At 54.1% G+C, this 14715-nt stretch overlaps 3 protein-coding genes across 3 annotated transcripts; all 3 read right to left on the bottom strand.

Moving 5' to 3' along the window:
* Positions 1-2945: 2945 nt before the first annotated feature.
* BDP55DRAFT_315840 (uncharacterized protein) lies at positions 2946-4018 on the bottom strand. The gene is made up of 2 exons (XM_060566719.1): positions 3847-4018; positions 2946-3752 (listed from the first exon to the last, which is right to left on the bottom strand). The coding sequence occupies exons 1-2, from the start codon at positions 3848-3850 to the stop codon at positions 3109-3111; spliced, it is 648 nt and encodes a 215-aa protein (XP_060434700.1). The 5' UTR covers positions 3851-4018; the 3' UTR covers positions 2946-3108.
* A 2725-nt stretch (positions 4019-6743) lies between these two features.
* BDP55DRAFT_724575 (uncharacterized protein) lies at positions 6744-10678 on the bottom strand (the record flags this gene model as incomplete). The annotated part of the gene is made up of 7 exons (XM_060578904.1): positions 6744-7193; positions 7262-7714; positions 7781-8245; positions 8298-8814; positions 8871-9610; positions 9669-9708; positions 9759-10678. 7 exons carry the CDS (start codon positions 10676-10678, stop codon positions 6744-6746), a joined length of 3585 nt encoding a protein of 1194 aa, XP_060434699.1.
* Positions 10679-12259: 1581 nt separating this feature from the next.
* Positions 12260-14029, bottom strand: BDP55DRAFT_764776 (uncharacterized protein; the record flags this gene model as incomplete). Its single annotated transcript, XM_060580925.1, has 4 exons — positions 12260-12918; positions 12975-13053; positions 13117-13246; positions 13317-14029. 4 exons carry the CDS (start codon positions 14027-14029, stop codon positions 12260-12262), a joined length of 1581 nt encoding a protein of 526 aa, XP_060434698.1.
* Between the last annotated feature and the right edge of the window lie 686 nt (positions 14030-14715).

Below are 14715 nucleotides of genomic sequence, written 5' to 3'. Positions count from 1 at the left end.
TCGTCCAGTACGGAGACACTCCCCCATATCCTCCAGGTAAGGAAACCCAACGATGCCGCACTGCCGTCCAGTGATCTCGGGCATCGTTGACCACAGCAATACGCACTTCGTATTCAACATATCAGGCTGGGTCAAGTGATCCCACGGCCAAGTCAATCAAGCCACGCGTCCCGCTTCGGTCCCCGCCTTTACACAGTAATCTTCGGAGCCGTCGCTGTAGTGCAACGGAGCCCGCGTCCACCGAGATATTCCACAGTCTTCTTTGGGGGGCCGCATTCATTCTGATTCGTCTGCTCGAAACCTGCCTGCCTGCTCGAAAGTGGAGATTCGACTTTGTTAAGCAGCGAAGGAGGAGAGAGAACACCAATATTTCGGTCTTGGCCGGCGTTATCCGAGCCGTCCTCGCCTTGGATCATCACAAATCGTTTGGTGTTTAGTACCGGCCGCGACTTACAAGTTAGGAGGTATCCGTTATTGAAGGTACGCGCATCACACAAGGGTCTGTATCCGGCATGTCACAGGTAGAAGGCCTCAGGGACAACGCAGTGGTGTTTGGACATTGAACTTGTGGCACTCGATTGCTCAGCTAGCCGTCGATGACTGGTTCGTGTGGGTAGGTGTGCGTTTACGCGACCAGACGAGGCAATCAACTACGGTTCGCGTAGGGACTTCTACGCCAGGGGACCAGAAAGCATCAGAGAAACTGCGACGCCAAGTCAATCGTCCACGAGCCTCCGCGGTATCATGGTTCATGAGAGATACGGATGCCAGGGCCGAGCCGATCTGGGGCCTGAAAACTTGGCGATGGAGACTCGGCTCTTGCGGCCGATGGCGAACATCGATCACTGCTAGATGACCGGAGCAGCGGGGCGTTCTTCGAAACAGGAACCTTTCTCATCCCAGAAGAGATCATTCACTCGAGCGAAGAGATAACACATTCTACAGAAGTCGCGCACATATTGGTAGCAGGGTTCGCGGGAAGGTTTAGCAAGGGAGCACGCGATCAGAGACGATCATGAGATTCTTGGCCTTCTAGGTTCCCGAGGGAGCGGGCTAGGTTCCCGTCAGATCATTGTTCGATGTCTGCCTTATAACGATTGGCGAGACAACGACAGCTTCGCTGCGACAAACCTAGGAGCATGCTGCACAGGGGAAAGGAGAAAACGCTTCAGAAAGATGTTGACGTTATTGCGCAGAAACAAAGCCAAGCGGTTATATATAGCCTTCAGCCCTGCCGACACGGACGCCCCGTGGACGGACGGGCGAGCGTGCCTGGGGGAATCCAAAATCGTGACACGGCGAGGAAGAAATGTAACCTCACGGGCCCGAGGGGGACGGGGTTTTTGGTTTGGCGCCGTCTCAGATCTTGGACAGAGGTGATCTAGATTCTTCGAAACAGGGCGTTTCGGGGGTCTGAAAATAGAGGTGGTGTGCAATTGATAGATAGAATAGATGTAAGAATATGGTATCGTAAAATGATGGCGACTTACTCATTTACCCTGCTGCGAAGTCATTTAGTTCATTTAATCTATAGATTTTATCTCAAATCACCTTTCCGTCCTGCTTCACGTTTTTCCAAATGCGTGACTTTTGAAATTCTTATCTTTTCCAGGCCTTGTATCATTATCAATTAAACCCGCTAGGTAGAGTATTGCTATTTATATTGTTTACTCAAATCACCATGTTATAGTGTATAGCACTTTATCTGCGCTTCATGCGTGGAAATATGGTTCGATCTAGCCACGTGCTAACCTTGGGAAGCTGCGAGTGGTGTTTCGCGGATTGCTATCGTTCGAAGTGAACTGGACTTACTCATCTACCCTGTCACTCAATCTATCACTCATGCAGGTCCCATTTCGAAATATTCGCTGCTAATCATTCTGCCCACCGCCCAGAGGGCCCCAGAGGTCTCCCCCAAGACGGAGAAATTGTGGATCGAATGCGAGCAAGACTCAACGAGTCAACTTATCATGACCCCCCTTCCCCCCCGCCTTCGGGACGTCCGAATGCTTGTCCAGATCCGTTGACATGTCCGTTGACCGGCTCTCCGGGCTGGAGTCTAGACGACATGCCAGCCACCCTGTTGGAGCTTTGTCGCGCTTCGCGACTTTAGGGTTGGAAGTGAGGGTATCCGTGGGGGGGGGGCATGCCATCGCGTAGGGTCGGGGCGAAAGGTCATTTTCCTTTCCGCCATGCTACGTCTTGTCGCAGCTTGATATAATTTGGATTTCGCATAGTAACTTCCCGGGACGTTTGTCCTAGGATACGATGGTACCGCATGCTACCGCGATGGAGGGAAAGAAACGTGGTAAACATCTCCGCCATCATGTGTTTGGTCGAGTAGGTTCAACATCGTACACCAGTCTCTGTGTCATTACGCTATTGAGGTGAGAGCAAGCCATGCATTTTCACGCCGGGGTTCAAGGCCGATGAAGGAACGCACTATCTACATGTCTACATGAAATATTGGCGTGATATGTACGAGATATTTGGGTCCATCTGTAAACACACGAGTCTGCCTTTCTCACGCTCACTATCATGAAAGATAAAGTCTCGTCTAGACAGCGTTATAGCCAAAGTAAGTAGTAGTGAGACGGAGTGAGCTCCATACGAGCCGTGAATTCTAGACAACATATCGCGTGAGCTCGAGCGAGTTTGCGGCAAGCATTGAGACCCAAGGCCAATCCACTCCTGATAGTCAGTATCTCAAAAGCAGTGGTGTTCACAAAGAGGACACAGATGGCGAAAGGACTGTACGATGAACTTGGAAAAGCGGCCGTCATTTCTGAATATCATCATACGTATCTCTCTATCATGACATATATCCAAGCACCGCTTTCGCTAGCCTTCGCTTTCTCATCAAACTGACCATCCTCACTTATAAATCATGAAAAAGAAAGTTCAAAATCCATCCCAGCGGCGTCGTACCGTCTCATCGTATCAAGAAACCTGTAACGCCGCGAGATCAAAATCGCTGATATCATCTCCAGACATGTATCCCTCACAAATCAAACAAATAACCTCCCAAAAGAATATTCCAAACAATCAATCCAAACATACGGTACCAGAAAAATAAGTCCCGAGTCAAAGACGACAACAACTGAGGCTTCACCGCCTGTAGTGATAGTCATTGTACTCTCTCTCTCTCCTCCGATCGGAGATAGTGACCCTCATCCTCTCCTCTTCAGGCGGCGGGGGCGGCGGCAGCATCCTGGGTGGCGAGTACCTCCGGCCCTCGACGTACCGGAACGTCTCGTACCGCGGCTCAACGGGGACGGGGACAGGGTACGGCACCCGCACGGGCACAAGCTTCTCCCGCTCAACGTACACCTCCCTGATATCCCTCTCCCTGTCGCGGCTGCCTCTCCGTGAGTGGCTATGGCTTCTCGACCGGCTGCTCCTGCTCGACTTGCTGCTCTTCACCGAGGGCTCGACATCGACTGCGATGACCTCGATAGGGGGCAGGGGCTCCGGGACGACGACAACGGGTGGCGGCGGCGGGGGAGGCGGAAGGGGCAGAACAACGGGTGGCGGGGGAGGCGGAGGGGGCTTGACAATCACTGGCGGCGGGGGCGCGGGCTTGACGATGACAGGGGGCGGGGTGGGCTCGCGGGCCGGGATGAAGGTGGTCTTCTTTGTGCGGACGGTGACGGCGCCGTTGGTGGGGGGTTCGAGGTAGAGGCGCTTCTTTGCGCCGTGGTGATGGTGGTGGCGGTGGTGGTGGTGATACTCGTAGTATTCCTTGGACGATGCTGTACGATGCATGGTCAGTCATTTGTGTTCGTGTAGACCTGGCGCGAACGTTGCGACAACGTTGACGTCAGGTGTTTTGGGGCTTACTCGTACCCATTTTGGACGGCTGGATTCGTGCCAAGGGGATTTTTGAACGTATAGATGTTTCTGACTGTGCGCCTTTCGGTGGCCTACACTTTTTAAGGTGTGACTGTCGCGATGCCAAGGGTGGAAGTTGGTTGGTGTTTTGATTATTTTGGGTTGGTTTTGAGTTGGGGGTGGGCGGGTAGACGCAGGATGCGTCGTGAACCCAAGGATGGGATGAGGTGTCGTGTGTGTGTGTTGCGTTTTGCGACCCGAGGGATGTGCGATATGCGGGAATGCGATCCGCTAGAAGACCGTTTTCTTTGCGACCGAAGTGATGTGCAGAGCGCAAAGACTGGGTGAGGGAAAATCAGATGCTGATCACCTGGCGCGGGGCAGGCTGGTCTTTTTCTCTACCTAAGGTCGGTAGGTCTAGGAAAAAGGGGAACCAGTGGCGAACGAACGGGTGGGAGAGAAGGAAGCGTTGGAGCTAAGTAAAGGTGTTGGAGCGTCAAATGTCGGTAAGTCGGCGGCGGCGGTTGTAATTGTGGTTTGTGATGGGAATGAGAAGAACGGGGAGCGGACACCTTTCGTCTGGAGTGTTGGGTGGGCGGGAGATGCGCTATTCATATAACACTCGTCTTACACACCAACGAGGGACACCAACGAAGTATCCGTAAGAAAAGTCTAGGCCTCTCTGGCTCGGCTGCAAGGTAAGGTATGCACGGGGGTGGGAAGGAAGGGGGAAGAGGAGTTGGCAGATGGCAGATGGCATGTTGAATCAAGGTCCTCGTCGCTTTCCGTATCCGTAGAAGGGGGGACACGAGGGGGTGGTGACTGGGCCTTGCCTTCCTTGCCCGCCTGGGCAGAGTGACAGCCTACCTTACCTGCCTGGCAGTTGCCCCTCCTTTTGCCAACCAACTAATGGGAAAACACCAAGAAATTGGCCTGTGAGAGAGCTGTGCGGTATTATCATGCCCGGTGTGTGTGTGTGTGTGTGTGTGTCAGCCCAAGGTTACCAGCCCGCCTGCCCAGCGGGAAGGGGACATCCAGGCAGGCCGGGCTGCCTTGCATCTCCGCCTTCAACTCTCTTCCACTCGGGATCAACTATCCGTACTAAGCCACAACCAAGCCAGAGGAAGCAAACCCGCCTAACAAGCACATGGACGATGAAGCTACGAATTACACTACAGCCCACAGCAGATCCGGGACGGGAGCGCCGAGATGCCAGATGGACGCACATCAGAGTGGATGTGAACATGCACGGGGATGGAGAACCAGAGACTCGAGACTGGAGATTCGAGAAGAGAGAGAGAGGCGCATGCAAAACACAGCCTGGACGGGTCTTGTTTGACATGCAGATAGATGCAGAGTACAATCATTCGTTGAGCATTCATTGGGTAAATGGTATCTAATAGGTACTATGCAGCAAACTCCAAATCCCAAACTCCAGATGGACCACCTCATGCAATTCCAACCTTTTCACGCCAGTGCCAAGTTCAACCCAACATCCCCTTCCATACAGGTTGATTCCCTTCCCTTCCGCCCCCCCTCCTCCCGTGCTTCAAGTCGCTCCTTCTGTGCTTCACTCCCGCCCTCGCTTGGGAGGGGAGGTGGGAGGCTGTCACCTGGCACTTCCTTCCCATCGTGTGGCAGACAAGGGTGCGCCATTGGGCAATTGAGGCCTTATGACGCCAGCGGGCACGTCACGCCAAAAAATCAAGTTAAAATTCCGAGGCGGTCGGCCATTCGGTACGTACTCCGTACATTGACCGGTCGCTGAGGTAGGCACGCGGCACGTCCCCCCTCCCCACTCCTCCCGGCCTCGGCCGCCAACTTCCCAACCACTCAGCTGCTCAGAACAGAGAAGTTTCTCTCTCCAAACTTCCAAACCTTCCAAAGAGCTAAAGCTGGCAAGAGCTTGGCGACATGCTCCCTCCTTGATCGCAAACCGCCGCACCAGCAACGCCAAAGAGAAGGGAGCAGAGCTTCCAGACCACTCATTCGCTCAAAACACCATAGCCGCCCTGCGTTGCGTCTGCACTCTCCATGCACGCTCTGCACTGCGTCCGGCACCTGGTGCTGCCTGTCAACCTGCCCGTCAGACCGGAAAAATCAAGGATGTTGTCGTTGATACCTAGTTACTCCGGATCGTGCATCGCTGCCACTGTGACCCTTATCGCCCGAAGCCCACCGATCTCAACAGCTGGGGATGCCAGACCACAACCGGGGAATCTTCCAAAACGCTTCCATCCTTTGGCTTCCCCCCCATCTGCGCCATCTGCGCCATCTGGGGTCGCCCCTGATCGTGGGGTTTGCAGGGCTGAGCTTGTCAGATTGGGTTTTGTGGTGAGCTGGCAGTCGCACGTCTCCGCTCCATTTCCTCTCGTCCCAACCTCTCTTTCTCGCCCAAGCGTAGCGTCTGTGTCCGGCTCTGTTCGTTGGGCTGCCAAGGAGGGAGACAATATTTCCTCCGTCTACTTGCTCTCCTCTGCAGAAAAAGGGAGCACTTTTCGATGCCCTATGCCGGTAGACAAGTAGCAGAGGGGCTAGCTGGCCTCAAATCTCCGTTGAGCGCCCATCCCACGATGCCAAGCCGATGAACCAACACCGATTCCCAATCCATCGATCGTCTCCATCCAGCCGGCGCAAAGTGGCAGCCCAATCTTTGACCTGCCTTGGGTGAGTGTGTTTGGTGATTCCTGAAGTAGACGGCAGTCGAAAATCTAGACCCAGCCACTTCCGCAAAGAAGACCCTTGCACCCGGGGTCCTGGCTCCGCCTCGGGTGCCCCCGAGCTTCCTGGCTTCGATCCAAGGAAGTTACACTTGTCAGACCAGGGACGTAACGTAGTGTATTACACAGTAGGCTACCGGTAGGTATTGGTGTCGTGTTGTCCTTCAAGTGCCGCGGTATGCGTCGTGCATCTCACGTCCGGAGGCTTCGTCGTCTATCCAGCCGCCTCGTAAAGCTTTGCTTGGCCGACATTGGTCGACTGTACACGGCCCGCGGAGCATTAATGACCTCGATACCAGCATGCTGCTGGTAGCTAGGCTTCTCGGACATGTCCCCACCACCATACGAAGCAGGAAACTGTGGACTGAGTCTGTCGTCGCCTCGCACTTTCCTGAGCACCCAGTTGACGAGGTGTCCCATCTCGCCCATCCACCACAGACCCAACACAATCGTCAGGATGGTCACGGGTATCGCGGTGGCCCAGTACAGCCACTGCCCGGCCTCCATGTCTCGGATATCGCTAGAGTTCATCCCGAAGACGCTCGAGACGGCGCTCAGAGGCAAAAAGATGATGGTGACAATGGTGAAGGCATAAATCGCCTGCTCCTGGCGGTCCTTGGTCACCGCCGCATTGTTGAGGTTCTAGTTTACCCGTTAGCGTCCCCATCCCAGAATGCAAAAAGTCACAAGCGGCCTCGAACACCACTCACCGTCTGTTCCAAAACGTCTGCTTGCTCAGCATACTCTTCAAAGTCCCTGATCCGCCTTTCCAAGAGCTGCGTGCACTCCGCCGCCAGGAGATCCCTGAAGCCAGCCGCATCTGTGGACGGAAGCTTGTAAAAGTCAGACACCTCTGTACTGGCAGCCATGGCCATGGGCTCCAGCAGCACCTGCACGTCTTCGTCATCGGCGGCGTGTCTGCCGCTACTTCTGCCCATCCGCATGTGAGAAGCCTCACGGTAGTTGGCAGCGGCGACTTGAGTTCGAGCCGAACGGTGAAGCTTTGCTGCTGCGGATGGACCTTCTTGACGGGAGGCCAGGATAGAGCTAAAGACGTTGTTTTGCGCAGCGATTGTGCGATTAATCACGCTTACTTCCTGTCGCAGAAAGTTGATTCGCTGCTGGTAAGAAATATCCGACTGCCCGTTTGCAATCTCATTTTCCTGCCCGCAATGTTAGGGCATGATACAAAGTAAAAGTCCACAGAGTACGAGGCACTCCAAACTTACCAAGGCTCTAAGGTACTCTGAATAAGTGTCTGTAATTCCCGCATACTTTCCAGACGTGTTAGACAAGAGGCCGTAGCTCATCAGGGACACCACCTCGAGCGGGAGCACGGAAGACCGTTCCAGCAGGTTAAGACTTGACAGCCGTTCCATAACGTGCTTCATGCCGCTCTTGACCAACGCATCCGCCACTTCCAGATGGTCTTCCCACATGTGTGTCTCGTGACTCGCGTAGATCAGGCCCATGACCAGATGAAGCCAGGCGCGGATCAGCTCCAGCGGAACGTCGATATCCAGCCGGTCCGTAGGTTCGGCGTGGGACAGGATGCTCTTGAAGGCGATGACGGGAAGGGCCATTTGGCGCAGTGCTTTTCTGACCGTAGGGGCATTTGCGTAGACAGCTGCAAGTCGTGTCTTGTCAAGGTTATTCGGATGAGACTCGCCCTCTGTGGCCTCGGGCTGAGGGATCTGAAGACTGTTAGCATCCATTAGGGGGCTATGAGACCAATGATAGACTTACTGTGACCAAGTTCATCACAGCACCCCAGAACCTCTCTGTAGTCGGTCCATCAAACAAAGGAGGCAAGAAGAATCGGAACAAAGAGTCAGCCGCATTGAAAATGTCAACACGCTCCTCATAGTCCTGATTCTTCCACGACTTCTTCGTGTCCTGCATCCGCGCCCCCTGTTGCTCGAGGTACCCAAACACCTCATTTCTCGTCGACATCTCAGCCTCTAGGTACGCCCGCCGATCCGGCCCGTTGGTCTCGGCCGTCAGGAACTCCTCGACTTCGGACAGCTGTTTCTGGAGGACGATAAAGTTGGGACCTTCAAGGGGGCTGGGCGGGTTTGCTTCGGCCCAGCTGAACACGTGAAACATCTCGTTGTTCTTGTTGAACTGTCCCGGCGGGAAGCTCATCCGGTTTCCGCCTGAAGATCTGGGAAGCTGTAGGCTGTTAGACGCTTGGCCAGCGTTGCTGCTCAGGCCTTGTTTGAGAGGTCTCAAGATGCCGCTTGGCGGTAGTTGTGGTGGTGTACTAGAGGTTTATCAATACGAGGCTCCTCTTCTCGAAGCGAGTTCATGCACACTTACCACGTTTCCATATTGATCACGACATTCCTACGCGAAGTCCTCGCGAACTGCAGCACCTTCCACCACCGCGTTTCCGTTAATAGACGACCATTGAAGTGGAAACGGACCGCCTTTGGCCAAAAATCGGCAAAGTGCGTAATGAAAGCAAACCAGGTGCAGCACTCCTCGAGAGGGAACGACCACAACACAGACTCGCCATTTTGAATAAGTATCCGCCCCGTGTCCGCACCCAAGGTAGAATCTCTCGCCGGCTCAGATGTCATCGTGACGGTCTCGCCGCGCAGGGCCTCTTCGTACATGGAACCGCAGGTGATGAGCAGCGAGTTGTCCAGGACGATACACCATAGCTGTCGGATGTGGAAGCACATGTCTTTTCCCCCGTTACCAATCTGCCGCGTCGCCTGGAGCATATCCCGCTTCTGCGAGTTCCTCGAGAACGCCGACTGCAGCAGCGTTTGAGGCGGGTAAGCTCCCGGGTTTCCCGTGGCCTGAATACCCGAGTATTCCTCTAGTGAGAAGTACGGGATACACAGCCAAGTCACGGAACGCTTCCCTGTCGCCGAGCCTTTGGCCTGGTCTCCTCCACGTTGGAGGGGGAGCTCGAGATGGCTGGGCTCCATGTGTTTCACCGTCGTGTTGCGAGCTGTGCGGACGGTCTTGGAGTAGTTCTTCCTCACATCGGAGAGAAGCTTGCGGACGTCATTTTGCTCCGACTCAGAGAGGGCGCGAGAGATCTCATTCTGCCCAAGAGTTAGCATATGTCGCCCAAGAAGGGTCGTCTGAGGGATGAAGACTTACGGTAAACTCGTCAAAGTTCATCATGTCTTGCTGCACATGCCTAGAAGATGATTAGCAATCTGACAACACTCAAGCACGCACTCAACTTACAGCCATCTAAACAGTGATTGCCGTCTCCTCTTGGTATCATACACAACATTCACAGCAGCCGAATGCACGCCGCCCAGAACGCCCTCACCAGTGTACGTTGACTGATACACATGAAGCGCCCTACTCAACGGCGGCTCCTCCCCCCTCAACGTAGAATCATCTGAGAACGGGATATCCAAGTCAGACCCGTCATCATCCCTTGCCGGGTCGGACGACGAGTGCGCCGGGTCAAAGGCATACACTTTGCCCGACGTCTCCTCCAAGTCAACCCAGTCCTCAACCTCCTCGACGGGAGTGAGGTACTCCTGGCCCATAAAATCAGGCGGCATCGGGAATCCGTCCAGGTCAAAGCTCTGCCCGTCCGACTCCGTCTCCTCGTTGGCGATGATGGACGGCACAGGCACAATTGCAGGTTCTTCCGGTGGCGTCTGCTGCCTCGTCTGCATCTGCGCCTCTTCTGGTATCGCCGCAGGAAAGATGATGTTCTGCTGCTGGGTAGTGGTGGCGGCGGTAGTCGTGGGCATATCATACACCACAGGAACAGAAAGCGGCGTTTTGGCCCGTCTTCTAGGAGCATATGACTCGAAAGGTGACGCAAAGCGTTCTAGCGGTGATGCGAACCGCTCCAAAGGCGACTGAAATCGCACAAACGGCGAAACGACCCTCTGGCTCCTCTGACTCCGCTGACTCCTCTGCCGTCCCGGGGCTCTAGGTGGCGGTGTAGGCGGCACGGGCTCGTAGATGGGATCCCCCTTGCGAAACTCTTCGATGAGCTGAACGAGGTGCGCCGTCTGGGCTTCTCTGCTGCTGTACTGGCTCCTGAGGCTCTGGGCTGAGGCTCTGCTGCTGTTGCTGTAGGGGAAGAGGGACTGGCCTCCTCGTCGACGAGGAGGTTGTGGTGAAGGTTCGTACTGTGACATCGTGAAGGTTTTGCCCGCAATAGCCAGGTATAACACTGTGGGTGGCCTTGCTTGTTTCCGTGCCGTAGCACCGTGTAAAGTCTGTCGTTTGGTGTAAGTGCCGTTTGGGAGGGTTTCCCCATGGACCCTGGAATTAATCGAGTGGTGATAATATTTTCTGTCTCCAAACGGCAAGGTGGTATTGGATATCCTTTAATTATCGATAGATTGCAAATAAGCGAGCGCCTCTTTAGATCGGCGGCGTCTCCGAAGCCAAGATGCACCACTTATTAAATAGAATGCTTGCAATAATTCTAGCAGCAGCAAATCACCATGGCAAAATGCTACCCAGCCCGGCCGAAAATCACCAGCCACCTGGTGTCGCAATTGAGGGGAGGCAGGGCCGACACTAACACGTGGGCCCGCAAGCGCTGTTGCCCATCACCTCAGTTACTGCCGTTACTGCCATGGCGCCAGTCTGAGCGCTGGGCAAGCTGGTGGCCTTTTAGGAGGCGCCACGGCAGGTACAGAGCCGTGGAAGGCCAAGCAAACGCCAGGAACCGTCAACCACTGCAGGGCAGGTTCCCATCCACGCCGCACAGAGGATGGAGACCACGTTTAGCGGCGGTGGTTCTCTGCCCCGCCATCTTCAGCGGTGAAAAGACGGGAGGCCCCAGCTTGCAAAATGAGCCTAATTCGGCACCAACGCGCTGGGCCCAGCCACTGCCGGGGCGATGGTGCAGGTGCCTTCCTTGTGGCTCAGATTGAACCTCATCTCACTCCTCACTCAACATCTCACCCTTCACAGCAAATATATTCACATTCACGTTGCGTCATGTGCTGCTTCATGTGTGCTCAGATCTCTTCTTATTAGTGCCCTAATGATCTCTCACCAAAGACGAGAGTATCTGAGTCCTTTTCATGCATCCGAGTATCCGTAAACCGTGAGCCCTAGACTCCAGACTCGCAAACCAGGGGGTATCGTGAAATGAACCTGTCCCAGAACCGAAAACCGAAAGGGTATCTTCTTTTCCATAACCATAACCGTAACCGTGGCCGACCATGCCAAAAGACAAGAAATAAAAGCAAAACAAGCAAGTAAAAGTATCCATCCGTTGTGTTTGGCCCTCGTCAATGACTACCTCCTTCGAGGTTCTGATCTATCCACACACTTCCAGACATGAGCATCGTCGTAAAGTAAGAAAAAAAAAAGTCGACGAGTGCCTAATAATCCATGACTTCTCTTCCATTCACGTAGAGTCATCGGTTCAGAAGGTTCAATGTGCGATGGGTTGAGCAAGCCAAGTCATCCGTTCGTCCACCAGCCTCTGCCGCGGGGACATAAGCAAAGTCGAAAGCCGCAACGATGGAGAGTCGTAGTTGTAACAAGAAGAAAGAAGTTGGTCTTCGGTGTCGAGAGAAAAACGTCCGCGACCACATTGCCAGAATGAAGTAATCCGACTTGAGGTACGGTAGCGAAATGGTCGATATCCCAAGTGAATCTCAAAAGTCGATGAGTATCCGGCGAAGGCAGGAAAGGGCTAAACCATTCAAGTGAGAAGATATCAAAAGCTCGTTGCTTGGTCGGTCGAGACTGCCATTCTAACTAGTGAACGTGTAGCCGGGATCAAGACCGCAGCCAGAAAGACGGAGACACATCTCCTCGACGGACTCCTGGTAGAACGGAGCATTGGCGGGACCAGACACGGCAGGACGCGAAGACGGACCCGTGGGATCGATAGGCTCTTCGTAGAAGAAGCGGCTCTCGTCGACCTTCTCCTTAACCCACTCCATATTCTCATCGAAGATCTTCGGGAAGTCGGGAAGCAGACCCTCGTAGTAGAACTCTTCCCACTCGGAACGCCAGGGGAACGGAAGACCCTCCCAGAGGCTCTGGGTCAGATTGAAGCTAGGCTGCCGGCGCATGAAGGGTAGCACGACGGTCGCTAACTTGGCAAATGCCACCTTCATGGGCTTGAGCTCCTGATCGTCCATGGGGTTGTCGAGGAACAGATGAACGAGCGCCATCCGGAAGGGAATCTCGAATCCAGCCAACTTTTGGAACTCCTTGATCTGGTAGTAGAAGTAGCGGCCGCCGAACGCGATGCGGTACATCTCGTAGGCCTCCTCCATGTTGTCAAGCTGGGTCTTGAGCATTGACGAGACGCCGAAGCGATACGCCGGGCCGTAGAACATGACGTTGTTGATGATGGGTCGGGTGTCCCAAATACAATGTCGGGTCACTCGGTGGCCGGGGAGATCTGTCAGGATTCAAATTAGACACGAATTGAGATAGGAAGTCATGGTAGTTACTTACCACCATTGTAGATGTAGAAGATGACCGGGCTGAGGTACGGCATCGCGCAGTCACTCACATCAAAGTAGGTCTTACCGTTCTATTCATGAAGCGAGAAATTAGAAAATTGGGAGATTCTCACTGATCACAAGAGTAAGCTTACCTCGTCGGCAGGGGGAAGGAGCTCCGCCAACTTGGGCGCCTCTGAGATGACGATTTCGCGATGACATCCAATCGTCGTGCCCTCTCGGACCTGGAGGAACAAGTTGTGAGTCTCCCTGTTCAGGAGGAGCCTATAGTAGGAGGAAGCAAGAAAAGTCAGTGATGTCTTTTTTACCGCTTCGTGACGTGCTTGATACTTACCCAGCGCGGTGGCCTCGCTCAAGCGAGGCGATCATGGCTCTTCTGAGCGCCTCGTCCTTGGCCGTGGCCTCGGACGAGGCGACAGTCACCTCTTTTTCGGTCGGGGTCGGGATCGCCGGTCCCTTCCCCTTCTCTTCCTTCTCCTCGTCCGCTGGGAGAGGAACGTCGGCCGCGTCGATGGCAGCAGAATCAACGGCCGCAGCAGCTGCCGTCGAAGATGAGCCGACCACCGAAATGGCTAGAATCTCCGGCAGCAGCCACTGACGAGCTGCCTCCTCCGCCGCCTTTTTCGCAGCGAGCTTCTCCTGTCGCTTCTGGTTGCCCATCTCGGCAGTGTCGTCGGTGGTGGTGGTGGCGGCGGTATCACGCTTGAGAATCGTGATAGTTGGAGGAGAAGAGGAAGATGGGTTGCTCACCCTCAAAAGGGAAGAGGCAACACCAAATTTCTCCGCTCCCCCCACCACCGAGACAGGTCCAGAAGAAGAAGGTCGAGGGCAAGGGCTTTTAGCCCGTGAGGCTGCAATATTCCGCTCCTCCTCATCCTCATCCTCCTCCTCCTCCTCCGTATATCCCGTAAGGGATGGAAAGTCGGCGGCAGAGGGCGGAGGGGGAGCCGGGCTGGTGGACTGGTCGGCCAAGACCTCTCGGCATAGAGGACTGGGCTTGGGCGTCGTGCCCGTGGCGGCGATCTGGGCCCATGAGCGAGAGGCCATTGTGGTGGTGATGGTGACTGGTGACTGATGACTGGTGACTGTTTGTGAAGAGCGCATCAAGGGTAAAGCAACTAAGTGAGTATTAGTAATTTGAAAGCATAAGTGAGATGTGCAAATGGAAATAATGTCTTACGGGTATAAAATGCGGTGGATGGTGAGTGGTGATGTCGCTGTGCGAAGAAAAAAAAAAACAAGACCAAACAGAGGTGAAAGGAAAAGGGAAAGAGAAGGGCCCGGATAGGGCGTCAGGAAATATCTTTTTTGGCCAATAGCTCTAGACTATAATGAAGCGGAAGGTTCCTCCTCTCCCACAAGCTATGACCGGTTTAGAAGTATTCTTGTGATGGTGAAGTGTGTATTCCAGTCTTGGTTGTTTATCCTTCACTTCACTTCATCACACCTAGGTGTCCAGGTAAGGCACTAATAGGATGAGTCGCACCTTCCACAAGAGATGTGAGCAGCAAAATGGCACCGAAGGGTTTAAAGAGGATCAAAGATAGTGAACAATGGAGCTGGTATGATGAATTGGACTCTCCCGAGCTGACAAGAGCTTACTCGTTCCCAAACAATCTCTTTATCTTTGAGGATCTTCATACCAAGGTCATCCAAACCTGAGCTGGAGAATTTGAAAGGGAAACCTAGTATATGATATGTAGAACTCCTACATCTACCATACTCCGGGGCCC

The sequence above is a fragment of the Colletotrichum godetiae genome (assembly GCF_030913485.1).
Source record: "Colletotrichum godetiae strain CBS 193.32 chromosome Unknown BDP55scaffold_5, whole genome shotgun sequence".
Taxonomy (NCBI): Eukaryota; Fungi; Ascomycota; class Sordariomycetes; order Glomerellales; family Glomerellaceae; genus Colletotrichum; species Colletotrichum godetiae.
This window is presented reverse-complemented; position numbering and strand designations above follow the sequence as displayed.